The sequence below is a fragment of the Lynx canadensis genome, chromosome A3 (genome assembly GCF_007474595.2).
Source record: "Lynx canadensis isolate LIC74 chromosome A3, mLynCan4.pri.v2, whole genome shotgun sequence".
Taxonomy (NCBI): Eukaryota; Metazoa; Chordata; class Mammalia; order Carnivora; family Felidae; genus Lynx; species Lynx canadensis.
In genome coordinates this window covers 89,875,780-89,902,205 of record NC_044305.1, presented here as the reverse complement: position 1 = coordinate 89,902,205, position 26,426 = coordinate 89,875,780, and the positions used below count along the sequence as shown (strand labels likewise).

The 26,426-nt window shown below is 43.1% G+C and overlaps 1 protein-coding gene across 2 annotated transcripts in view; it reads right to left on the bottom strand.

The window, feature by feature from the left end:
* Nucleotides 1–26,426, bottom strand: part of TET3 (tet methylcytosine dioxygenase 3) — a 100,500-nt gene that overhangs the window by 14,390 nt on the left and 59,684 nt on the right. For both annotated transcript variants that reach the window (XM_030310882.1, XM_030310881.1), the window contains exons 5-6: nt 11,891–11,981; nt 5,589–5,682 (exon numbers count right to left, since the gene is read on the bottom strand). In XM_030310882.1, the coding sequence (XP_030166742.1) occupies nt 5,589–5,682; nt 11,891–11,981 (185 nt within the window). The remainder of the gene's footprint in view (nt 1–5,588; nt 5,683–11,890; nt 11,982–26,426) is intronic.

The window sequence follows — 26,426 nt, the reverse complement described above, 5'->3', positions numbered from 1 at the left end:
TTTGTAGAGACAGAAAGTAGAACAGTGGCTGCCAGAGTTGGGGTGGAGAGAGTGGGGAATTATTACTTAACAGGTATAGAGTTTCTGTATGGGATGGTGAAGAAGTTTTGAAAATATAGAGTAGTGATGGTGGCAAAACAATGTGAATGTTGGGGTGCCTGGGTGGCTCAGTCAGTGGAGCGTCTGAATCTTGATTTCAGCTCAGGTCATGAACCCAGGGTTGTGGGATCAAGCCCTGTGTCAGGCTCTGCACAGACAGCGTGGAGCCTGCTTAAGATCCTCTCTCTCCCTCCCTCTGCCCCTCCCTCGCTCTCTCAAAAACAAAACAAAACAAGAATGTGAATGTAGTGGGTACCACTGAACAGTACACTTAAAAATGGTTAAAATGGCCAATTTTATGTTATGTAGACTCTAACACAACTTTAAAAAATTAATAATATACCCCAAACCAGTGAACTACATACTTTGAATGGATACACTGTATGGTGTGTGAATTATATCTCAATAAGGCTCTTAAAGAAAACAAAAAGCAAGGGCCTTGGGCTCTGCACTGCTGCCCAGCCAGGTTCTCACCTAACTCTCACACCCAGAACTCTGTCCAAAAAGATACGGCACGGCAAAGGACCCGGGAGCTGGGGGACGAGGTGGCTGATCTCCCATTAAGAGCCCAAACTAATTCTGTGACCTGATAAGATGAGGGCCTGTGAAGAGGGGAGGGACGAGGGCAGACTGGGAAGGGCTTTCAGGGGAAAAGAACTCAAGGCAGGGGTTCCACAAAGAAGTCTGTACAAGGGGCTTTCATAAGTAGCTTCCTGCTCTAGAAGAGGAGCAGGCAGATGGCAGGGTGGAGGCGGAGAGTGACAGGGAGGCCACTAACAAACAAAACACAAACAAAAGTGGATAAAGTGCTGAAGCAGGGCAGCGGGGAATGAAACAGGAAAAGGAATGCATTCAGACTCATTGAGGAGAAAGGTGACCTTGGGACCATCTGACTCTAGGGGCTGAGGGACAGGGCAAAGTCTTAAACGGACTTCCACTTTTGTGGCACAGGACAGTGGGTGGGGTGGGGGTTGTTTACTGATGAGTTAACTGGGAACACGCTGGGGCTGAGGTACTTGGGAACGTCTGAGTGGCTATTTCTAGTAAGACCCCAATACACTGGGTCTGGAGGTCAGGAGAGGCCTGGGCTGGAGACGCACTTGGTCATGAGTACAGCAGTGCAGGGAGCTGTCCAAAGAGGCAGCCAGGCAGGCAGTATAAATAAGGAAAGTGGGCCAGATGGACAACTGGGGGTGGTGTGGACCATGGCCAAGTGAAAAAGCACACGCCCCTTCAAAATGGGTAAGCCAGGCCTTCTCTCCATCAACGACTGCCTGATGGGAATCCCAGCCTAGTGCAGCTACCTCTTCCAATTTTAACAAGAAGAAAACAGAAACCTAGATTTTTACATGAAATCTCTCCTTTTAAAGATGTGAGCACCTAATTCAATTTTTAAAATCACGGTAAAATACACATGACGTAAAATTTACCACTGCAGCCATTGTTAAGTGTATGGCTCAGTCGCAGAAGTACCTTCACACTGTTCTGCAGCCGTCACCAGACCTCTGTCCACCTCTACAACGTTCTATCTTCCCAAACAGAAAAAACTGTGCCCACTTACCACTCACTCTCCCTTCTCTCTGGCCCCTAGTCCATGGTAACAACCATTCTGCTTTCTGACTCTCTGAATAGTTTGACTACTGGCAGTGCTTCATACATGTGGAGTCATACAGAATTGGTCCCTGGCATAGCCTCAAGGTTCATCCAGGTTGTAGCAGAGGTCAGGATTTCCTTCAAAATTTTCAGGGACACGTTAAACAAAACATATCCCCGGCCCATGAGTTCCTGCTCTGAGCCAACCCACAGAAGCATCTGTTATATCATTATTTTTAAAACTTTTTGGGATCAGTAACACACGAACATGTCATTAAGTCATGCAGTATTAGAGCTCCCTGTGTGACTGCCTGGCCTCCGCAGACTGAGCTGGGCACATCGTGAACACAGGTTCACGATCACACATCACAGGTACTGATAAGACAGCAGTCCCTGCCACCAGGGTTTCTGAGGCACTACTGTCAATCTCTGCTCAGTGCCCAGGGTAGGGCACTGGCTAATCAATCGCCCTCACGTGCAACATGTGTTCAGAGCACACAGGGAAACACCTGACCTACCAAAGCTGAGGTTGAGGCCACGTCTCTTTGGTTTCCCAAGTGGCAAACACATAAACGTGATAAGCACAAGCAGACAGCTCTCTGTGGCCACACCCTCACAGGCCGATGGGTACACTCAAAAAAACTATAAGAAAACAATAAAGCGGAGCTCCCTACCCACACTATGAAGGAAGGAAGCCAGCAGGACTGAATGCCCCAAGCGCAAAAATCAAAAGGCCAAGGGAAGGCAGGAAGACACCAGTACCTGAGTGTGGCCATACGGATGGTTCATATCCCACCACAGACACAGACAGCAACCCCCCCCCCCCCCCCCGGCTGGGCAGGAGTCCCCCATGCACTGAACAAGAATAGCACAGCACCAAAGGAAGCCCACATCTGTCTTCCTACTCCTGGTACTTAGTTCCAACCCTTGGGGTTCCCCAGGAGGTCTGTTCCAACCCTGCCCTCAAGGGGCCTTCAAATATCTGCTTTCTGACCCCTGTTATCTTTACAGACTGGCCCAAGCAGCATCTCCAAGGTTCTTGTATCCAAAGCGCATTTTTGCTGTCTGTGGTGTTTGCTTCTGGCATGTCTCCATTTATTCTGAGCCTTTGGAATGCTACCTGGTCACTCCCTTACTCCCATGCTTGCTGACTTCCATACTCTGTACAAGCCACCTCAAAACTGCAGATTATCAGTGGGCTCCCTGGGCTATCTCACTGCTTTCTTAGATCCTTCTCTCAACACACATTTGCTGGGTACCCATGATGCGCCTCAACTTTGTCCCCCAAGAGCCTGGCCAGGCAAGTCTAGAATTTGTCAGACACACTGCTTTTAGATGACCCTACTGGTTGGGGGTTCAGGCTGTAGACAAAGACAAGAACCTGGTTCAGATGAAAACCCAGGCTCTAGATGGGAGACCAGAACAGGCGGTGGGCAGGAAGAACCACAGGAAGCACCGTCCACCACAGGCAGCTGGATGCTGCCGCTCGCCCGTAGCCACAGACTACTGCCTGGGTTCTTGACGCCACGCTGACACTAAGGACAATCTGCCCCTCTTGGCACTTATGGGTCACTTCCCGGTGTGTGTGTGTGGATGGGGGGGGCGGGGGAGCAGGGGAAGGGAACACCTGCCCTTCTCTAACTTCCAAGGAGGTAGAACTCTTTAGATGAGCTCTACCACCAAAATAGATAGGGTATTTGGTGGCTGTGTAGGCAAAAACCAAGAGAAGTCCACTGCACTAAGGGAGATAGCTAGAAAAGAAAAACACAACTCCACACCACCATTTTCTTACCACTGTGATAGTCTATGACCTACCACCATTTGCCCTTCCTATAAAACACCATTTCTTTCCTCTCTCCTTTTATCTTCCCTCGTCAGATACAAGAATTTCCCCACCTCTGGGAATGTGGTCACTATGCATTCCCTTCTATCTGGGCTTTTCTTTCAAAGCTGGCATCACCAACTGGGGTTTGGTGATACCCATAAGCTGTTTCATCTTTTGGACAAAACATCAGGTGCCACGTGTGCTCCGCTCTGGGCATCTGTGCACAGACCCTGGAGGACCAACGTGTGAAGACCAAGTTCCTCCCCCTCCATCATTCTGCTTCCCTCTTCCTGCCCCCAGGAACTAAGCTCACTGCTTCACCTGGGCACCTCCTTCCTCAGCCCTAGCAGAGACGCACAGGTGCTGCTCCCCAGAGCTCTGGGGCCAGAAATGCATATTCTCTTCTTCGACACCACCTACATAGCCAGTTGTTTTCTTCCCTTGATCCAACTGTTTCTGAAGATGGAAAAGTCCCCAGGCTCCACCTGTGTGAGGATCTTCAGTTTCCCATCCAGGACTGTGGAATTCTCCAATGACTACATGGATTAGCAGAAATAAGGGCAGATGCCATGTTGCTGATGGGTTCTCTGAGGGATAACACTGCACCCTGATCAGCCACAGACGGATACAGTCCCCCTCCCACTGTAATACCTATCTTTCAGGAGGGTGGGGACGCTATATTTCTTCATACCTGTGAAGGCTCTATGTAGCTCCAGATTCTTTTATTATATATAATTCTGCAATACTGACCGAAAATTGCTAAAAAAAAAAAGGTATGTGATAGTTCAGGTACAGACACCTTTCATATTCATTAAAAACAAAGGTGCAAAGGTATGGCATATATGAGACAAAAACAGCCATGTGCACATGGACACAGGCTGACAAAGGTCTTCTTCCCATCTTCCCTCACTCAGTGAGCTGTATATTCACACAGCCTGTTACCTTTGCTCACATGACTCTCCTTGCCAGAAATGCTTCTACTCTCCCATCAGCCCATTTATTTATTTTTAAAAGAACTTTTTAATGTTTATTTATTTTTGAGAGGGAAGGGGGGGGTGCAGAGAGAGAGGAGACACAGAATCCCAAACAGGCTCCAGGCTCTGAGCTGTCAGCACAGAGCCCGACACGGGGCTCGAACCCACGAACCATGAGATCATGACCTGAGCCAAAGTCGGACGCTTAACCGACTGAGCCACCCAGGCGCCCCTCATCAGCCCATTTAATGTGGCCCTGTATTTGTGATCCCATGCACGTCACCCTCCTCTGAGAAAGCCTCACATTCCTCCCACCATTCATATCGCTTGACCCTGAACTCTACCGCACTGAGTTCGCCTCTCATAATTGGACCTTGATCACTCAAGTCTCCGTGATCTTATCTCATGTGTCTCTACACCATAAGCAGCTTGAGCACAAGGACAGACCCTTTCATTTTCAAGGCATATCCCCGTACCGAGCACCCAGCACAGTGCTGAGCTCACACCTGATGACTTGCTGCTGCTCTTGAGCTTCTGCAGTGATGCTAAATATCTCCTCGAGGACTGGAAGAGCAAGGTCAGAAAACTGTGTGGGGGTGAAACGAGGGTCACAGTCACTGACGCTCCCCTCGCTGGGACACTCAGGCTGCCTTATAGGGAACAGTGGCTCAGAAGTAAAGTAGATGCAAGATTGTCCCCGACCCTGCCTAGAGGCCTAGCTAGTTCTTCTGGACCAGAGATAGGAACGCCACCGGCATATGGAGGGGCAGAGGGGTCAAATGGTGCACAGTGGGGCCCAGCTTTGAGTAAGATGACATCTTTCAGCCTCCCCTCAACCACATCCCTGATCCACGGGGAGAGTATGAACCAAGCATAATGACTAGAGCTTTTCTGAGGCCAGCCCAGGGTGCCAGGGGCTGGTGTTTAGATAAAACGAGGCTAGCTCAGGCTGGGGGAAAATGACCCTAACCAAGCACAGATGCAAGCTCCCACGTTCCCCTGAACAATAAACATGTCTGTTTCCACACACACACCTCTGGCCTGGCCTGCGGTGAGGGAAGTGAGGCAGCAGCCCCGGCCACAGGGTTGACACTCACCCACTTTGCAATGGGGCAGCCGCGTGAGCTCTTCCCCTCCTTCCCAGTGTAGATGACCTTCTCGATCCGGATGGCTTTCCCCTTCTCTCCATACCTGGTGAGGGAGACAGAAGCCACCATCAGCACAGTGAAGCCCCAGAAGAGAGCAGCTTATGGTAAGAAGGCAAGCCTCAGTGTGTTTCAGCATGGGTTTAGTTACTGTGGGGTCAACAGAGAAGGAGAAGGATTTAAATGTTTGTTCTGTGCTTAGAGCCTCTGGAGACACAGCAGCCACGTACAGGTCCACAGGGCCTCCGGTCCATCTTGCCCAGCTCTGTCTCAGGGTAGAGGGGGTCATCAAACACAGTGTCCCTGATTATTATTCTGAACCTCCAGGGAAGGTACTCAAACCAAAGGCTAAACATGGGCATTTGTATCCAGCCTTGTTAGTGGAGTCACCCTGTTATTTATACAGTCAATAAACAGAAGAAAATAAATGGAAAATCTTACTGTTTTCTTTCAACAATCCCCAGCTAACGTTTGAACACGATGAGGACAGAGAGCTGAGGCCAGGGGAAGTGACCCTACCAAGCACCATCTGGCTCCGAGACTGCCCTGGCAGTAAACACACACTGCACACACTCGTGCCCTGGCCCACACACACTCGGGGATTCCGAGACCGTCTAATTCAGAAGTGATCAAACTATGGCCCCAGAGCTGAACTGACCTGCCCAAGGCCACACAACTATGGTGCCACAGGCATCGGTGGCTTGAATGCTCTCCCAGCCACTTTCTGGCTGCAGCACTGTAGTCAAATGACTGAAGTTCTCAAGGCCTGAGTTTCCTAATCTAACATGAAGATAGAAAGGGCCCATACTTTCCAGGCTTGGAAGGAGAACAAATGACATAATCCATAGGGATGCACTGTTTTAAGTGTTTTGAAGCTCCTGCGTGAGGGTTAGAGAGCCTGCTAAATATTAATTCTTAACGTAAGTAGCCATCTTACTGAACCGTCTTATTTTTAATAGCTTTTTAGCTTCAGGCACAAAATCATATCATCGACAAACAGGGTGATTTGTCACCTCCTCCTGTTCACTCTTCATGCCCTTCTTTCACTCTCTTGCCTCACTGTACCAGCCAAGGCTTCTGAAGTGCTAGTGGGCATCTCTGCTTATTTCCTCACTTGACTGTAAAATGTTGCCAACTATTCATCACTGAGAAGGAAGCTAGCTGAGTTTGGGAAAGAGAGACTGACTTAGTTTGAAGGCATCTTCAAGCCTTGGTTTTTAATCAAGAATGGGTTCTTTTTATCAAAAGCACTTTTAGCAACAAAGGACACAGATGACTGTTGTTTTTTTTTTTTTCCTTTGATCAATTAATATGAATGTGCTATTTTAACAGAGTATCTAAATCAAACTATCCTTATATTTCTATAACGAATCCATTCTGGTCATGGCCCTTTTTAATATACTACTTTAATAGAGAGATATCTCATCATACACACTACAGTTAACATAGTCTCTACGAACACACATAGACAATTACACATACAGGTATCCCTCACCTTTCAGAAGCTCACGTTATGCCACTTTGCTTTTACAAAACACCTACATCAGTACCTGTTTTTTTGGTAACCAGAAGAAATCCAAAGAGAATTTTTGCTTTTACGAAAAAAGGCAAAGAGTGACAATAGCGTTCAGCGTTCGTTTGGCAACGAGCCATTACAGAGGCAATGCACACCCCAAGTGGTGTCGCGAGAGTGGCGCCACCAAGCTCCTGGCCCAGGAACTGCACTCAGCATTCCAGCCACCAGACAGCGGAACTGTGTCTGTGAGCATCTGTGCTTTATCTTGATTTATCTTAAGGTATCAGAAAAGCCTAAAAGAGATTATTTTGGGGGGTCCAGGAACACTCAGACGTTTTCCCATATACATTAATGGTAACTGTTTCTTCGCTTCATTGCCATTTTCAGTTTAGGAAAGTTTTCAAAGGGATGCTCTACTTTTGGGTAGCGAGGGAGATCTGTATTCCTTTATCTCATCCACTCCACTTCCAGGAATCTCCACACCTCTGAAATAACTGTACAGATACATCAAGACTTAGGCACAAGGTGTTCCTTGTGCCAACAACTGAAAAATTAGGAACTGAAATATCTAGTACAGAATTGGCTAAACTATAATAAATATAATAAACTTCTGTATGTTGGAAAACCATGTAGCCATTAAAAGGGATTCGACAGAATTCTATGTACTAACATGGGAGAAATTAAGCTGGGGGCTGGAGGGGTAGCGGCTACAAATAGTGGGTACATTATGACTGATCCCATTTGGTTTAAAATCTCTCTCTATATATGCGCATCTATAAATGCTGACAAAAAACTAAAGAGTAGACATCAAACTTTTTAAAAAAGGTTTCTTCTGGATAATTGCTGGAAGGCTTTATTCTAAACTTTTTTAAAAAAAGACTTACAGATAGGTTTTATTTTGGTAACTGGGAAAGAGAATACATTTTTTTAAAGTATTGATGTACGGTTTCTTTGGTTTCTTGAGTGAAACAGAGCACACTGTCAAGGTGAAAAGTGTTTCTGATAATTAGCACATTAAAATTCTAAGGCTATGTTAGTCCCTTATAGAATGTGTTTGGAGACAGGACTCTGGGGGAGTTTATATAGTGTGGCCTGTCTCAAGAGGAAAAGACCAGATAGTGCTGCTTTTGTTTGGTTCCTGGAAAACTTTCAATTTCACAAACATTTATCAGGAAGTGGCCCCCAAGTGCAAAGCCTGGGTGCTTGGTGTGTCCTGGGGTCCCTGTGGGATGAACGGCCCAAGGCGTCCACGCTGCTCTCACCGAAACAGGATATTGTGTTCCCCTCAGGAGGGTGAGCAGAGGACACTGACGTGAGCTCTTTGACCAGTACCTTCCCCCCATCCCACCCATCAGAGGAACACTTTCTGCACTGAACTTCGTATTCAAGAGCAAATAAAAGGGCCAAGCACTCTGATCAGCTAGACCTTTTCTTTTTCTTTTTTTTCCTTCAAACGAGAAATTTCTCTGTGCTTACTGACAACCAATCAACTCCGGATTTAGCTCTTTTTTCTTAAATGTCTTACTCTCTGGCCTAGCATTAAAATGATATTCTAGAACATCTGAATAATGTTCATTCCTGCATACAGATGAACTCCTAGACCCTAAGCTAAGTCTGAAAAGAATAGGCTGAAACCTTATCTTGGCAGATAACCTGATCATCTTAGCAAGTGGTTCTCAAAGGATGGTGCTGAGATCAGCATCACTTGGGAATTTGGGAGGAATACAGACTCTCAGGTCTCATCCCAGCCCTTCTGGGTCAGGAATTCTGGGGTAGGGCCAAGGATCTGTGCTTTCACAAGCACTCCAGGAGACCCTGAAGCACGCTCAAGTTTGATAACCACTGATCTAAAGTTGTACTTCTTTGGGGTTACCTCTATCACCCAGTAATGAGACTAGTTCCCTAAACTCAGAGGATCTGCTAGCACAGTGGTGATTCTCTGTTTTTAGAATAAACATTTAATGAGCTCCTAGGCTGCAGAGAATCCCCTTCCCAGATAGACGACATGGGGCTCTGTGCAGCACACCATTCTGAGATACGGGTTTGTACAACTGACCACAAGAATGTACATCAATGGGGACCTGGATTCCCATGTGTGGAACCCATAAATAAATTGGGATAATATTTTAGGATTTGCGTTTGACCGCCCCTCCTTTTTCCAAATCTTTACCAGAGAAGCTAAAAGCATCAACGTCTCCTTGATTTCAGCTCGTTTCCCCTTCCTGACTTTGGCCCACTTCTGGCGGTAGAGTGGTCCTGTAGAGAGAGGGTGGGGGAGACAGCCTGGACCATTCACAAACTAGACCCCCAGCCTGGTGATGTTCACTGGTTATTCATTCCTCTCCTTGTCCCACAAGAAGACTTAAAAAAAAAAAAAAAAAAGATGTCTATTAAGATAAAAACAGGTGATGAAATCAGAGTAAAGGGGTGGGGGGGAGATGAACGTAACGTTGGTACACAGAATGCAAGCAGTACGGTCTTGTGTGTATTTTTGAGAGACAAGCCTAGAAAATTTCATCATATGAGAAATCAGGAAGCTAATGAAGGTTCCTTAGGATTATGTCAAAAGGACTCAGGAGTGAACCTGAATAGGTTCTCATGGGCCAAAGATGAGAAATTACATTCCTCCCAATAGGGGGTACACAAATCTGGCTCTAAGCTTACCCAGCAGCCAACAAAGATGGAAATACAATCTGTTACATAATTTACAAGGTCCTTAAGATAAAAATAAACCAGCTGCTGAGGAAAAACACAAGTATTCCTGGTCTCGACAGGAATTCCTCCCTTGGATCAGTTTCTGAAGATTCTACAGTTGGCTGTTATTTTTAAAGCAATGGGGGGGGGGGGGGAAGGACAAATCTCAACTTTATCACTATCTCTTAATCCTTGTTTCAAAACATACTCTTCCATAACTAAAAGTTATTTAGAGAGCTGTCTAGAAATTTTGTAGAACTGTTTCCAAGAAACAAACACAAAAACTGTCCCAGGTCAACTTGTACATGTGACTCCCCTGCAGCCCTCAACCTGCAAATAAGAGCGTCGCTATTTCTTACCAAAAAGTCACTGGCCAAAATGCTGCCTGCCCCAACCCTGGCACCGCAATGCACACGCACGTTGGCACACGAAGGCACACACATGCAACACACACCTTGTTTTAAATGTTTCCTTCTCACGGCCTCAGAGGTCCACTTTCAAGCAGGCTTGAATTTACAGATTGAGTCTTTGAATGCTTTTCTGATGGGCTACTTTGAATACAAATGTTGCCAGATGGTACAGGACAATTAAGAGTCGTTATGGGAGATCACAGTCCTCTATCCATCTTACCATTTATTGACTCAAGGATGCCAATACAGTTTTTCAGTTCAAATTCATGTTCCCTGCTAGACTGATGACAGGATTCACTTGGCTCCCCTGCTCAGACAAAATATGGTACCCAGATCTGAGGAAACTCTAAGCCACTCTGCCTTCCACACATCTGTGTGTATATGATGTATACGTATGAGCAAACATGTTTATGTCTACATACTAATGCTTGTTATAAGATCTCAATCAGTAGATGTTGTATGAGACAAGATACCCTATATGTGGTACTTCCCTATAAGCACTAAGTGCTTTCCAGACATCAATTCAGTTTATCTTCATAATTCTCCTACAATGTGTATGTACTTTTACATTATCTCCATTTTGCAGATAAGAAAACTGAGTCACAGAGCAGTAGAGCAACTTACCCAAAGACTCAGCAGGAAGTGGCAGGGCCAGGATTAGACCTTACGTCTAGTTTCAGCGTTCACATGCTCTCAATCACCAAGCTATTTTACCTTTCTGTACATTGGAACTCATAGCATTTAATATCTGCTGTGGACCCACCCATAAAATTTAAAGTCTCTAGCTACACGAGCTGCTTAGAAAAACAAAACCGGGCTGTTATGTAAAAACCGTGTAGTCTTGAGTTTGAATTCTAAGTGTCAGTGTAAACTCATGATGTATTTAATCACAATCAAGAACAAAAATAAAAAATCTACACATACATCTTAGCTCTTTCTACTGAAATGGCCTAGAAATGATGAGCACACCTCGTACCAGAGTTTGTTTTCTGAAAACTTTTTCCCCCAATAAAAAGGACCAGGACTTCGTGGATAGACACAGAATGCGAGCCCAGATCATACAGTCGTACAAGGAATCGAGAAAGCTATGAGAGACTCCTGGGATGGTATCAGAACGACTCAGGACACACTGAATAGGCGCCTACTGGCCAAAGAGGAGACATATTCTTCCTAGTGGAGGTACAAAATAGCACCTATAAAGTAGTTTTGAAAAACAAGAAAGAAAGAAAAAATGATGTGATTTCCATGAAGTCTTTAGCTCTGACTGTGAACTTATAGGCCACAGAGAGGGCAGAAGAACATGACAATAGCACAGAAAAGCCAGCAGCAAAATTCAGACCTCAGGAAACACTATTGGACACAGAGTCATTTAACCAGACCTCATCAGTAAGAAAATATTTCAAGAGAGAGAGAAAAGCCGGGGAGGGGAAGATCTAGAGGGCAGACCAACAGACAGAGAGAGAAATCCAGAAGCACTGTGGGTGAGAATCCCATATTCAACCCTCCACAGTCCGGATATCCTGGCTTCCTTTCTGTGTGTGGTCTGGTCAAGGAAATGAAAACGAGAGGTGCTTCAATTCCATGCTCTACTAACAACTTGCCCAGCTCTCCTTGGACATTTGTGCGTCACTCACCGCTCCTCCATGAGTTCCCGGATAGAGGCTACCGTGGGGCCAGATCCCAGGTGAGTATAATATGGACCTTCATCTTTCTCCACTATTTGTTCTGCAGAAACACAGAGTAAACATTATTTGGAAGCATCAACTCATCAACATTAATTTAGCAAGTCAAACCACCAACAGGAAAACTAATGGGCACGTTACAAAGCAGGAAATTTGAGTGGCTTATAAATATGTGAAAATGTGTTCAACTCCATTAGGAATCATTAATACAAATTAAAATCACAGTGAAACACCATAACACACAGGGCATATTGGCAAAAACTGAAGAATCTGGTAAAATCAAGTGTCATCAAGATTGTGGTGTAACCACTCTGCAATTAAGTTTACTACTCTGTGTGTTTAGACTGGGGTAGGCAAGCCACTCTACTACAAGGGATATACACAAAAGAATAAAAAATAATGACTCCAACAGATACTTGGATGCCAATTTCACAGCAGCATTATTTACAAGAGCCAAAAGGTGAAAACAACACAAAAGTCCATCGACAGACGGACAAAATTCGGGGTATCTACACAATGGAGTATTACCCAACCAGAAAAAGGAATGAAGTTCTGATACATGCCACACCATGGATGAGCCTGGAAAGCATTACGGTGAAATAAACCAGACACAAAAGGACAACTATTGCATAATTCCATTTAGATTAGATATCCAGAATAGGCAAGTTCATAGAGGTAAAAATTAGAGGTCACCAGGGGCTGGGAGGGGTGGAGAAGGAGGACTTATTGCCTCGTGGGTACCGAGTTTCTGTTTAGGGGGATGAAACAGTTTTGGAAACGGGTAGTGGTGACGGTTGTACAATATTGTGAGTGTAGTTAATGCCACTAAACCGTACACTAAAAAACAGTGTACAAAAATGGCAAATTTTATGTTACGTACATTTTACCACAATTTAAAAAAAGGAAGGAATGAAGGACTGACACATGCTACAATGTAGATAAACCTCAAAAACATTATGCTCAGTGAAAGAAGCATCACATACTGTATGATCCCATGCATATGAAACCTCCAGAATGGGTGAAGCCACAGAAATAGAAAGCAGATTGACAGCTGCTGGAGGCTGGGAGGAGGGAAAGAACGTGTGAGTAACTGCTAAGTGAGTACGGGGTTTGGTTTTGGGGTGACGAACGTGTTTTGGAACTAGACAGAGGTGGTGGTTGTCCACTGTAACTATACTAAATGCCACGCAACTGCTTACTTTAAAATAGTTCATTTTATATGACGCTCACTACAATTATTTTTAAAAAGAACAAATTATCGCTGCACACAACATGAATGAATTTTAAATGAATTTTTCTCAGTGAAAGAAACGCGACCCAAATGACTATGTAATAGTAGCTGTGGAAAGCAGTTTTGACGGGCTACTACAAGGCTAAAAACGAAAAGAACTTTCCACAAATACTGTACTATAGTTGGTAAGTTTGTTTTATGTCTAAAGAAAATACAACAACTAAATGCAACGTGGTATCCCACATTGGTCCTCGAATAGGAAAAGGACATCAGTGGAAACACTGACAAAATCCAAAGTCTGCAGTTAATAGTATTGTACCAACAGGAATGTCTTATTTTTAAATGCACCGTGATCATGTAAGACATTAGGGGCAGCTGGATAAAGGGTATACAGGAACTCTCTGTACCAATTCTGCAACTCTTCTATAAATGTAAAATTATCTCAAAATTAAAAGCTTTCAAAAAATAAAAAAACTAGGCAGCGCACCCCACTTTACTGATTCTGTCCTATAAGAAATCTTAGTTACATGCATCAAAACACAGGTACAAAGATTTTCAGAGCAACACTGTTTGCAATAGTCAAAACTGTAAACCTATAATCCAGCAACAGTGAATAAATACAATGTAGCACAGTCGTGCAATGGGTTCTATCTAGCACTGAGAATCCACAACCTTCCACAACATGGTTGAATACCACAACATCACGGCAAGTGAAAGACGCATACCAAAGAACAAAAGCAGTAAGATTACATTTAAATAATATACAAAAACAGCCTCAACTAAACTATACTATTTAAAGGCCCACACAGAGGTGGTAAAATTACCAGGTTGAAATATGAGCTTGCAGACATTCAACGGTTTTTTATCTACAAACGATGGTGATTTTATATGGTTGTATAAAGAAACACAAGAAAATCATTGTCACAAGTTGAGAGAGTTGTTGCCTCTGGAGGGTGGAAGAGGAATGTGAACAGGGCCGGTGTACAGGGATCAAGGTTGTGATTACACCGGTATTCACTTTACACATTTTCATTGAGTTGTTTATGAATGTTCTGCATACTTTCCACTATCATTCACGATTTTTTTTTTAATTTTTTTTTTTTCAACGTTCATTTATCTTTGGGACAGAGAGAGACAGAGCATGAACGGGCGAGGGGCAGAGAGAGAGGGAGACACAGAATCGGAAACAGGCTCCAGGCTCTGAGCCATCAGCCCAGAGCCCGACGCGGGGCTCGAACTCACGGACCGCAAGATCGTGACCTGGCTGAAGTCGGACGCTTAACCGACTGCGCCACCCAGGCGCCCCTCACGATTTTTTTAATGCAAAAAAAAAAAAAAAAACCTGTCACACCTATTTTATGCAGAACATTATGCTCAACTTTATGGGGGATTCAAGATGGGATAATAGGTGATGGCTGCCTTTCAAGAGTTTATGATCTACCTGGATAGATAAGATCCACACAGAAGAAGCTACCTAATGGCATTTCAAATTAATGGGGAAAGATGAATTTTTCAGTGCATGATACTGACAAAAAGTCTGATCCACACTTAATACCTTACCCCAAAATACATTCCCCAAATAGTTGGAGGATTTTTTAATTTTTTTAAAAAAATATTTATTTACATTTGAGAAAGACAGTGCATGAGTGGGGGAGGGGCAGAGAGGTTGGAGACAGAATCTGAAGCAGGCGCCAGGCTCCGAGCTGTCAGCCTAGAGCCTGATGCGGGGCCGAACCCACAAGCAGCGAGATCGTGACCAGAGCTGAAGTCGGATGCTCAACTGACTGAGCCACCCAGGCGCCCCTAGTTGGAGGATTTAAATACAAAAAAAATTTAGACGATGCAAGTTCTGAAAGGAAAACAATGGGAGGTTTTTTGTTTTTGTTTTTTTTTTTTGTAAGTTTTTATTTGAGAGAGAGAGAGAGAGAGAGAGAGAACAAGCGGGGGAGGGGCAGAGAGAAGGAGAGCCAGAATTCCAAGCAGGCTCTGCGCCATCAGCGAAAAGCCCGACGTGGGGCTCAAACTCACGAACCCGTGAGATCATAACCTGAGCCAAGGTCAAGAGTCGGATGCCCAAGTGACTGTGCCACCCAGGCACCCCAATGGGAGAGTCTTTAAAAATAATCATGGAAATGGGAAGTCTTCTCAAAGTATAACAAGAAATTCTAAAGCTCCCCGCCCAAACCCTGATAAATTTAACTTAAAAAAAATTATAATAATAACTAACAAAAGTCAAGCTGAAAGACAAACAACACACTGAGGAGAAATATCTGGAATTCATACCAGATAAAAGGCTAATTTCCTTAATATATCAAGAGCACCTGTAGCTGAATAAGGTCAGTAATTCAAGAAAAAAATATAAAAAGGATAAAAAGGGAAATGCAAATGGCTCAAACACATGTAAAGCTACAATAAGATACCAGTTTTTCCCTTCCCTTCAGATGAGTTACCATCAATGTCTTGTGCTGATGAGGGTATAGGAAAACAGGCAGTTATGGAGAGTAATTTAGCAAAATATTAAAATAACAACTGCACATGAATCCATTTGACTCAGCGATTCCAAAGAATCTCAAGTCTTCTAAGAATTTGTTTCTGGAAATGTGGATATGTACACAATTATATGTATATTCATATATATGAATATATTCATATATATGAATACATATATATGAATACTCACTGCATCTTTTGTAATGACAAAATCTGTGCAATGACAAAATGTTCCTCGTGATACATTATGTATTCTAAACATATTATGGCATATCCATATAATGAACTACTGAGCACTATCAAAAGAAACCAGGCAGCTCCAGATTTACTGACAAAAATGACCTCCAAGATATTTTAGGCGGGAAAAAAGAAAGCAAATTTCAATATTGCATGTATAACATACCATAGTTAGTATATACAGTCACACATACGTTAGTATATACGCACCACATCCAAGTAAAAACAGTGTTTGTGTTACTACCCACACTAAGTGTAAGAGCAAGTCTTTGAAAATGAGTTCAGGTGTGTTCCTGTCTTTAACAACAAAGGGTGTGGAAGGCTTTCCGGCGATTATGAAGCTGGGGAGATCCTGGCCAGACTGAGGACGTCAGATCTCATTGAACCTTTCCCTGAAGCCCCTCAATAAGACGGTTTGATTCCCTCCCTCCCGCCCCCACAAAAAAGGTTTGCAATGGTGTGTGCAGTCCCTGCGGATGAACTGATGGGACACGCCTACCTCTTGTGGCTGCCACTCGTGGAGTCTCTTCATCCCCTTCATGTCCTGGGTCAGGCTCTTGTCTAAATTATCCTACCCAATCCCACCAGTTAATACACCCAAAACAAAAGTCTGACCACACCACTTCCCACTGATGACTTGGCGTGAGACAAAAGAAAGAACCCAAATTCCAGAGCAGCATCCACAAGGCCCCTCTGGAGCCGCCCGTGCACAGCGCTACAGCCTGCAGCGTTCCTGGCACACAACTGTGCCGCCCCTCCGTGTCTTTAACGTGCTTTCTCACTGACAACGGTGCCTTCCTTTATTTCTCTCTTTGGAAGAACTCTCCTCTGAAGGTCTAAATGCCACCTCTTCTGTGAAACTCCAGTGCACTTCTCAGGTCCGCTTTGCCTCTGGATTCCCAGAACACCTTGCATACAACGGAAATATCCAGGCATGTATCACAGCACATTTTTATCATTAGCATGGCACAGCAGAATGGACATGGATTTTGCAGACAGGCCTGGGCAAATGTGACGAGTTACCTTCCCGGCCTCTAATACTCATGCCTTCAACTACGCAGAGGGCTCCGTGCAGTATTTGGCGCATAATATGAACTCAATAGGCAGCTGCTGTCCAGGCTCTGCCAAACAAATTGTGCGACCGTGGCCAAATTACACAACCCTTATGAGCCTTAAAAGCAGTTAAAATAATGTTCCTACATTACGGAGTTGTTAAAGATTAGATGAGATGTAGTCACCTAGTACTGTTCTCAACCGATCAATGCTTAAATGTTTCATGAATGAATGAATATTTTCAAGTAAAGGATTAAAAATGACTTGCTCCAAATATACACTATTTTGAACCATAAAACAGAGAGCATTACAGAAGGGAACATATGGAGTGTGGGGGTGGGGGGATACCAGGGGAGGGGAGGGAAAGAAAATGTAAGAATGTGGGTGCTGGAGGTAGTGGTCTGAAAGCTCTTTATAGGCACTAGGAGACTACATGGTATATAAAAAGTAGAACCTAAGAATATGCCAGAACTTCTGGGCCCTATTCCAGTTTCTATTATCTGGAAAAAAGTCAAAGTAATGGACTGACTGCAGGATCTTCCACTGGAACTAGAACATAATGTAGCTTTTAGTGACTACCTTCTGCCCCAAATCAGAAAAGCTCAAAACTTACACAGTTAAAGGCAGAGAAAGATTTTCAAGGAGAAGATGCAAACTAAGTCTTGGCAACTCCACCCTAGCAGCTATGAAAAAAGATAAAGATCCAAAACCGAGCCAACCTAGAAACTGGATGGTCGGTCAGGTTTCTCTGGGAAGGCCCTTAGAACACCAAGGGCAGACATAGCTCCAAGTACTAAACAAAAAGCAAAATTATTCTTTCCCTTTTAGAGGTTCATAAGGCAGCCCAAGGAGCCCTTCGGAAGCATTTTCTTTTAATTATATCCTTTTTCCTGTTTTACATATATAAAAAATACGTAAGATATATGTACAGATAGACTTTAAATTATAGAGACAAACAGATCCCTTTCCTGGATTATACGTCTATATCAGGGAGAAGATATTCTATGGAAAAAAACTAAACTTAAAACTAAGTATGCTTAGCTATAAAACTAGTATACATTTACAAACTTAATTATCCTTACATGTTTATATATCCATAAGGCTATATATCTCATTATATATATTTACATAAATATGAGAAAATACATCTCATTATATACACATATAGATAAATAGATAAATCTCGATATATCTTCTGTGTAGCAATGGGCTTATCCTCAGTTGTGGTGGGCAAGTGACAATACTTTGTCAGGTTGGGGGAATGCTCTACAGAATGCAGTATATACAGTGAATCAGTGACCAATACGTGCTTCTGTTTTTTCATGGCAAAATAAGATTTATTAACCTTTTGGTTGTGTTTAATGCTATAATCTTAAATTTAATACATGAGTTTACCCTATTTTAGTTATAACCTATGTATGGTCTTCTGTCATTTTGTTTTCCGTGCTTGTATCCTTGGTTTTTTTCTTTCCTATCTTTTGTTATAGGTTTTGTATTTTCTATTACTCCCCACCCCATACCCCTGGTAATTTGGAAAAATCTACAGTATGTCTTTAGTGATGCTAAATGTGCTTTTGCAGAGAAAGAAGTTAGCACGCTTACAATTTTTCCCATCTCCTCCTTCATTTCATCTCCTGCTTTTTGTTGGTGTCCTTGTGAACATATTTCTTCCTCTCTATTATAAAAGAGATATTTAATATAAAATAATTTAAAGTATAAGTAAGTATATCACCTTCGTTTTAGGAAAAAATTATCACACTTCTTTAAATTTAGACGTCACATTTGAATACATTCAGTGTTCACTACCCGCCCCTTCATAACACAGAACTTCCCCAATCTGTTACTCATCAGACTCATCTCTAGAAAATGTGAGTTCTTGCATATTCGGAAATGTTTCAATGAAGCTTTTATGTGTGAATGGCAACTTAACTGGGTATAGAATTCCTGGGTCAAACATTTATCTTAATATTCCGAGAACTGCAATGCACATACCCAACAAAAAATGATATCCAGCATAAATAAAGAACCCCCAACAATCAATAAGAAAAAGAGAAACACAACAGAGAAACAGGCAAATGGCTTGAACAGGTGTGAAAAGGTGCTTAAACTCATTAGTCATCAGGGAAACGCACATTAAAGCCACAACGAGATACACCTACCACAACGGCAGGAAGACTTAATACTGTTTGCTGGTGAGGATGTGGAGCACCAGCGGTAGGAGTTTACACTGTCACAACCACTTTGGAAAACGAATAGTACCAACTAGAGCCGAACATACACAATTTCAGTGTCATTAGGTATATAACCAACAGAAATATGTAAATGTATATGTGTATGTTCCGAGAGACATACAGAAGAATATCTTATACCGGCATGATTCATAATAACCCCCAAATTGGAAACAATCCGAATGATCATCAGTGGTCAAATGGATAACTGTAGCCTATTCATAAAACTGAGTAGTACGCAGCAATGAGCATGAACAGATCATAGGTACCTCTACACACACATACATAAACCTCATAAGCACGGCACTGAACAAAAAAGTCGTAACGTAAAGGAATACATGCACACATATTTATGGTAGATACCTATGAAATTCAAGAACAGGCAAACTGATCAATGTGGTTTTATAAGTTAGAAAAGGAGTTACCACCTTAGGACAGGGGTTGGCAAAGTTTTTATGTTAAGGGCCAGATAGCAAACATTTAAGGCTCTGCGGGGCACGTAGTCTCTGTGGTAAGAGCTCATCTTTGCTGATGGAGTGAAAAGGCAGCTGTAGATAATACATAAACAAATGAGCGTGGCTATGTTCCATTAAAGCTTACGGACACTGAAATTCGGGCTTCGTATAATTTGTCAGTCATGAAATATTCTTTTGATATATTTTTTAGGCCATTTAAAAACATAAACATCATTTTTAGCTCCCAGAGAAGAGCCAGATATGGTCTGCAGACCTAGTGTGCTTTCGAGAGTCGGGTGCAGGTGACTGGGTGTGGGGCTGCTGAGGGGCTGGAAAAACTCTGTTTCTTGACCTAGATGTGGTTACACAAGTACGTGCCTTTCATAGCACTGAGTTGTACACTTAAGGTTTATGTACCTTCCTATATGTGTTTCAATCAAAAGAATGTTTTTTAAAAGTATTTCTTTTAAGTTAAAAAAAAAAACTGAACATGTGTGACTAACTTAATTTGTCAGTTAATTTATTGGTAGACTATTCTTCATTCTTGAAATTCAGGAAGTTCCTCAGGATCGTTATTTGTTGATTTTTATTCGTTTTCTTTCATTTCAGAAAAGTTTTCTATTCTTTGACTCTTGCCTTTGTTCAGTTTGTTCTAGGCTCTTCACCAGTGACTGCCAGTATTTCTGACAGAATGAATCTGTGTATAGAATCCCTCCCCCTGCCTCTCTTCCGTACCCCTTATCTCCCCACTCTACGATCATTCCTGTTTTCTTTTCCTGTTTTGGAGTGACCTCCAAGTCCCTCTTCCTCACTGATTTGTCCTTCCTGTAACTCTGATTCCGCTTTTTCCAGCCTCTAGTGCAGCTGTGCGGGCTTTATGCAAGAGCACACTTCTGGAATTTAATCCATACCTCTTGTGGCTTCTTTGTAACTCTATTCTAGCACCTCACCTTTCACCTCCTGTTTCAGACAGAACATCTTTTTCAACTTCCTTGACAGTATATATCAGTTCTTCAAGCTTCCGTTTTTTCTAATGTAAGTTTTCATTCTAAATGTTATAATAATCCCTCCCCTTTTCCCATAGAATCTGAATGGGTTGCGTGTTGGTTGCTTATTAATTCATCTTTCCGTGGAAAAAGTTCATCTCCAGGGTTTCTCCCCTTCGGCACTATAGTTTGGACTAGATAGCCCTGTGTTGTAATGTCCTGCATATCACTGTAGAATATTCAGCAGCATCCCTGGCCTCTACCCACTAGATGCCAGTAGCACCACACCGACTGTGACAGCAGAAACTGTCCGTGCATTGCCAAATGTCCCCTGGGGAGAAGAGGGGCAAAACAGCCCCTCGTTGAAAGCCACTGGTCTACTCATTTGCCCCAAAAGAGAATGAGTAGAATCTCCTTATTGGACGCTGCTCAAATTCTTCCTTACACTTTAAGCTAGAGAACTGGATGCTGTAGAGGTTTCAATTATTAGTTCAAAAGTTCAACAGCCTGAAGGGGGATGGGAAGAATTGGGGCTGGCTGTTGACTGTCGCAACTGGGAAATTTCATCTCTAGGCACTCAGTTGTTGGGACCAACGCCTCTAAATATACACCTATTTTGTGTGTTGAGGGCTGGGTCATGCTCTGTCTTGATGCTAGGATTTTGGTTCTTTTCCTCATATGGGAGTAAGCTGGTCACTCTGATAAGACATCAAGTTAAAATAAAGCCCCACAGATTGCAGGATTTTTGTTTGGTGGTTCAGCAAATATTTCTCTGTGCACAATGGCCTTTGTTTGGTGCTGCTGGCCCTCGGCTACAAAGCTGGCTCCTAGGATATGGCTTCCAATCTCTCTGGCCAACTGTCCTCACCCCATTCCTCATCCCCATCAGAAGCTGGAATAGGCAGGGAAAAGGGGCTGGTTTGCATCCCCCACTTTCCAGAATGTCTTCTAGATGGATGGTTTCCAGCCCATCTCTCCAAGCTTCAGGGTCCCTCTGAGACTCCTCCAGTGTTTCTCCCAACAGTGGGGGTCGTATACATCATATCATCCTTTATTTTAATTCAACTGATCTTTCTTTCTTTCTTTCTTTCTTTCTTTCTTTCTTTCTTTCTCTTTCTTTCTTTCTTTCTTTCTTTCTTTCTTTCTTTCTTTCTTTCTTTCTTTTTTTCTTTTTTTCTTTCTTTCTTTCTTTCTTTCTTTCTTGCATTTATTTATTGTTGAGAGACAGAGAGGGACATAGCATGAGGGGGGAGGGGCAGAGAGAGAGGGAGACACAGAATCTGATGCAGGCTCCAGGCTCTGAGCTGTCAGCACAGAACCCGATGCGGGGCTTTGAACCCACGAACCACGAGATCATGACCTGAGCCGAAGTCGGATGCTTAACTGACTGAGCCACCCAGGAGCCCCCTTAAATTGAACTGATCTTAAGCTAGCAGACAGCCCCTGGAATTCATGGTTTAAGATTGGGGCTATTTCCAAACTTCAGTTGACGAATTTTCTCTTCTGTTTTTGTCGTTCCTTTCACCAGGTTTCAGGAAAGGGTTATTTTGCTACCTTGCTTTAAGTCATTAATTCTCCTTTTAGTTTCCAACACCGTAGTAAGGTCTTCCTCCTCTACAGAGGTAGAGCAGGGAAACAGCTCAACTCTCCTTAAAGAGAAGTCTGTTTTAGGTCTCATTTTGAGCAGTTGGAGCAGAAAGAAGTGAATTTTTTCCCTAAAATACATGGTAGGAGCTCAGGAGAGAAAAATCCAATTTTTGAGAAAATGTTGGTTATGTGGCTCCAGGTGCTTTTCTCTGCCCTATGCACTTAATTTTATGCTCATTAAGATAGAAAAATATGCTCTGTTCCACTTGTGTACTAGGCTAGGGAAAAAATGAAATGTATCCTTTCTGCTATCTGCAAGAGATACTAAACACAAGAAACTACTCATGACTGCCTAACAGAAAGAAGGATCCTTAATTTCTAAATGAACCTCCCGTCTTCCTGGGTCAAGGCATTTCTTCTCTTTATGCCATTGATAGAGACGATAACTGGTATAATTAATGCATAGGTGTCAAGATCACACAAAAGTTTTATGTACTGGTCTTCTTTTTCCAAACAATCCTATATAAATGCCTCAGTTTCCTGTATCAATTTCAGTGTACTTCAAGCTGACCAGATTAAGCTTATAGAACTAATTAGATTCTATTTCCATGACAGTCAATAACCAACTGCTAGCTCATTGCTTCCTGGCAGCCATAAATCCACACAGTGGGCAGGCAGATGGTTGGGTCCTACCCTGGATTAGGTGTGCTAGATGAATTTTTTGTTTTGTTTTGTTTTGTTTTGTTTTGTTTTGTTTTGTTTTTAAACTAAAATCACAGGTCAGGCTGCCTGCAGGCAGCATGCCAAGGCCTGCTGGTTATAGACACAAATACCTTTATAACATGGATACACTCACTGATGACAAAGATTAAAGGGAAGGAGATCGTGCCTAAACCCATCTGACATCTTTGTAGAGTTTAAATATGGAAGTAGAATAAGGTTGACTAGTTAACCAAAAAATATGAAGAGCACTTACCACAGTGCTCAGCACTAGTCTGGATGTTTTAGAAATACAACATTCAGTCCCTGATCCTAAGGAACCTGGGATTTAACTGATGAGACTAGTGCACATATAATAACACATCATGGGGGCGCCTGGGTAGCTCAGTCGGTTGAGTGTCCGACTTCGGCCTAGGTCATGATCCTGCATTTTGTGGGTTTGAGCCCTGCGTCAGGCTCTGTGCTGACAGCTCGGAGCCTGCTTCAGATTCTCTGTCTCCCTCTCTCTCTGCCCCTCCCCTGCTTGCACTCTGTCTCCCAAAAATAAATAAATATTTTAAAAAAAACCACACACACATCATGGAAGACAAAGAAGAATTCAGCATTAAATCCTGGGTTCTTAGCCCTCCCAACCTCCCAAACTATATGCTGGTCCTTTAAGCTTCCCTTTCCTCAATTTCCTCCCACCTCTCTTTCACACCTCCTTCACAGTATCCTATTTGAGACCCTCTAAACACTAGTATCCTCCCTTCGCACGCCTCTTCTCAATCTATACATTTAACCTGGTGAAATGATCATAATTGAAACTTCAACTGCCATCAGTTTGCTCTAGAACCTCCAACTCACAGACCCACATGGATGCCCACCTTCAGACCCCATAGACATCTCAAAGGCTGGATGTCCAAACATGCTTCCTTCCCAGTATTTTGATTCTTGGTGAATGGCACCACCATCTACTCAGCAACTTCAGGAATCACCTGTGGCTGTTTTTTCTTCCTTACTCTTTTTTTGTTTTGTTTTAAACAGGTACTATTTTTTTAATGTTTGTTTATTTTGAGAGAGAAGGAGAGCATGAGCAGGGGAGGGGCAGAGAGAGAGGGAGAGACAGAATTCCCAAGCAGGCTCCATGTTATCAACCCATGGCCTGATGCGGGGCTCGTACCCACAAACTGTGTGATTACGACCTGAGCTGAAACCAAGAGTTGGACACTCAACTGACTGAGCAACCCAGGAGCCCCTCTTCTTCCTTACTTACAGCCAATCATTAGTTCTTTTTCCTAATCTTACTCTTATCCACCCACTCCTCTCCTCCCTCCTACCCAATGTCATTCTCTGAGTTCAGGCACTGATTATTTCTTGCCTGAACCACACCTGAGCTTGCAAACTGGTTTCTCTACTTTTGGTATCGTCTCTTCTTCCCCTGAACTCCCCCTCTCTGGCCACTCCCAATCTTTCATCCAATATACCAACTACTTGTATTTCCCCATGTCTTCTCATCTCTACATCTTCATGTGGTTTTTCATGTATTTTTCATCTCCATAATCTTCATGTCCCTTTGCCTGGAACACTCTACCTTCTTCCTATTAATCCATTAAACTTCCACTTATCCTTTAAAACTCAGATCAAACATCACCTCCTCCAGGAACTTCTTTCCGATACTCACCTACCCAAAGTCATATTCTCCACCTTTATGCTGGGATCCAAATATTCTGCTGTCTAAAAAAATACTTAAAACACATAAAATTCCTCTTTATCTCCAACTGAGTGGGGGGGAGAGGGAGATACTTTCTCATAAAAACTATAGGAAATGGACTTTCCATTACTGCAAACAGGGGTAAGTCTCTGTGTCCCCCATTCAGAACTATGGTCTGTATTGAAGCACCCAGTGGACACTGCTACCAACCACATTTTCTGGACAACACTCCCCCCCCTCACCCAGACTCTCACCATGCTCTAGGCAAAAGGAGAGGTTTTTTCTTGTATTGGCCTTTGGCTACTCCTTTAGGGCAAGATGATCAACTGGATAAAAATACAGCATTTCTGTGAAGGCGACTCCTACCATCTAACTCCTAATCTGCTTCTCCTACAGTTTGATGTCTCTAGCTGTCTGTAGGATGCTCCTCGGAGAAATCAGGACAAGGTTCAAAAGTTAACACAAGGGGCGCCTGGGTGGTTCAGTCGGTTAAGCGTCTGACTTCGGCTCAGGTCATGATCTCACGGCTCGTGAGTTCGAGCCCCGCGTCGGGCTCTGTGCTGACAGCTCAGAGCCTGGAGCCTGTTTCAGATTCTGTGTCTCCCTATCTCTCTCTGACCCTCCCCTGTTCACCCTCTGTCTCTGTCTCAAAAGTAAATAAACGTTAAAAAAAAAAAACTTAAAAAAAAAAAAAGTTAACACAAACCAGTTTCCTTAACCATGAAATGATGAGCAGGTGATCTCCAAGGATGCATTCCCACTAAAAAGTCACCTGAACTCATTCCCTGTCCTAAACTGGCTCTTGTGAATTTCCCCATTTGTAGGGATAGATAAAATACATAGAGCCTAGTTATTGCAGCTCACTAGCTTGTGACAGTGGTATTACAGGATGGTTAAGGGGATCTCAAATGTGTGTCTCAAGATATTAGAAATGTATCAATACTCTCTTCCTCCAATAATTCAATATAGAACTTCAACTTGTGCTAAGATTCCTCAAACCTTTACATACCACACTACCTTCTGGAGGAAGGCATTTCCTTTCACATATTCTAAATTTATTTCTTTGAAGCTTCAAGGGGTGCCTTTAATTCTAGTATTTCAAGATTTGGAGAATAAGTCCATATGAAGGCCATCCATACCTTCAGAAACTCATAGTCCGTATACAAGGGAAAAACAATGCTCTTGGTGTTTGGGTTTTTGGTTATCCAGTAAAGCCTATATTGGCCAAAACTGCCGATTTGGCATACATCACCACATTGAATATGAAGTTTCTTTTGCTATGCTATAAAACCTTTCTATGCTTTTATAAAGTTGTTTGTTATTAGTGCGTAATGGCATCTCCAAACTTCACCGTCACTTCCATGGAAAATTCTCCCTTATACTGACCTGCTCTGCACCTACCTACCACAGTTGAGGGGATGAGTTTCTGGAATATGAGATGGTTCCCATCTGACATCAATCCCAGAGTGAGCAGCCTTTATTCCGAACCCTTGTCCTGAGCCCGAGTTCACAGAGACAAATTCTGCCATACTGGCTGATGGAAGCAACAGTCCAGAAATGGGGTCTCCAGATACTTCTGGAAAACAGGATGGCTTTCCCTAGCATGAACCCCCAGCACCTAGAAACTGTTTCTAAGTGAATCCCTCCTTCTTTGCCCCTCTTCACACCTAATACCACTATTTTACTTAGGACTCATTTCTCAATTGAACAATTTAAGAGTCCAACTGCCTAGGTTCAAATCTCACTTTTACCATGTGCTAGATGTGGACCTGGGTAAATTGCTGAATCTGAGTTTGTTTCCTTCGTCA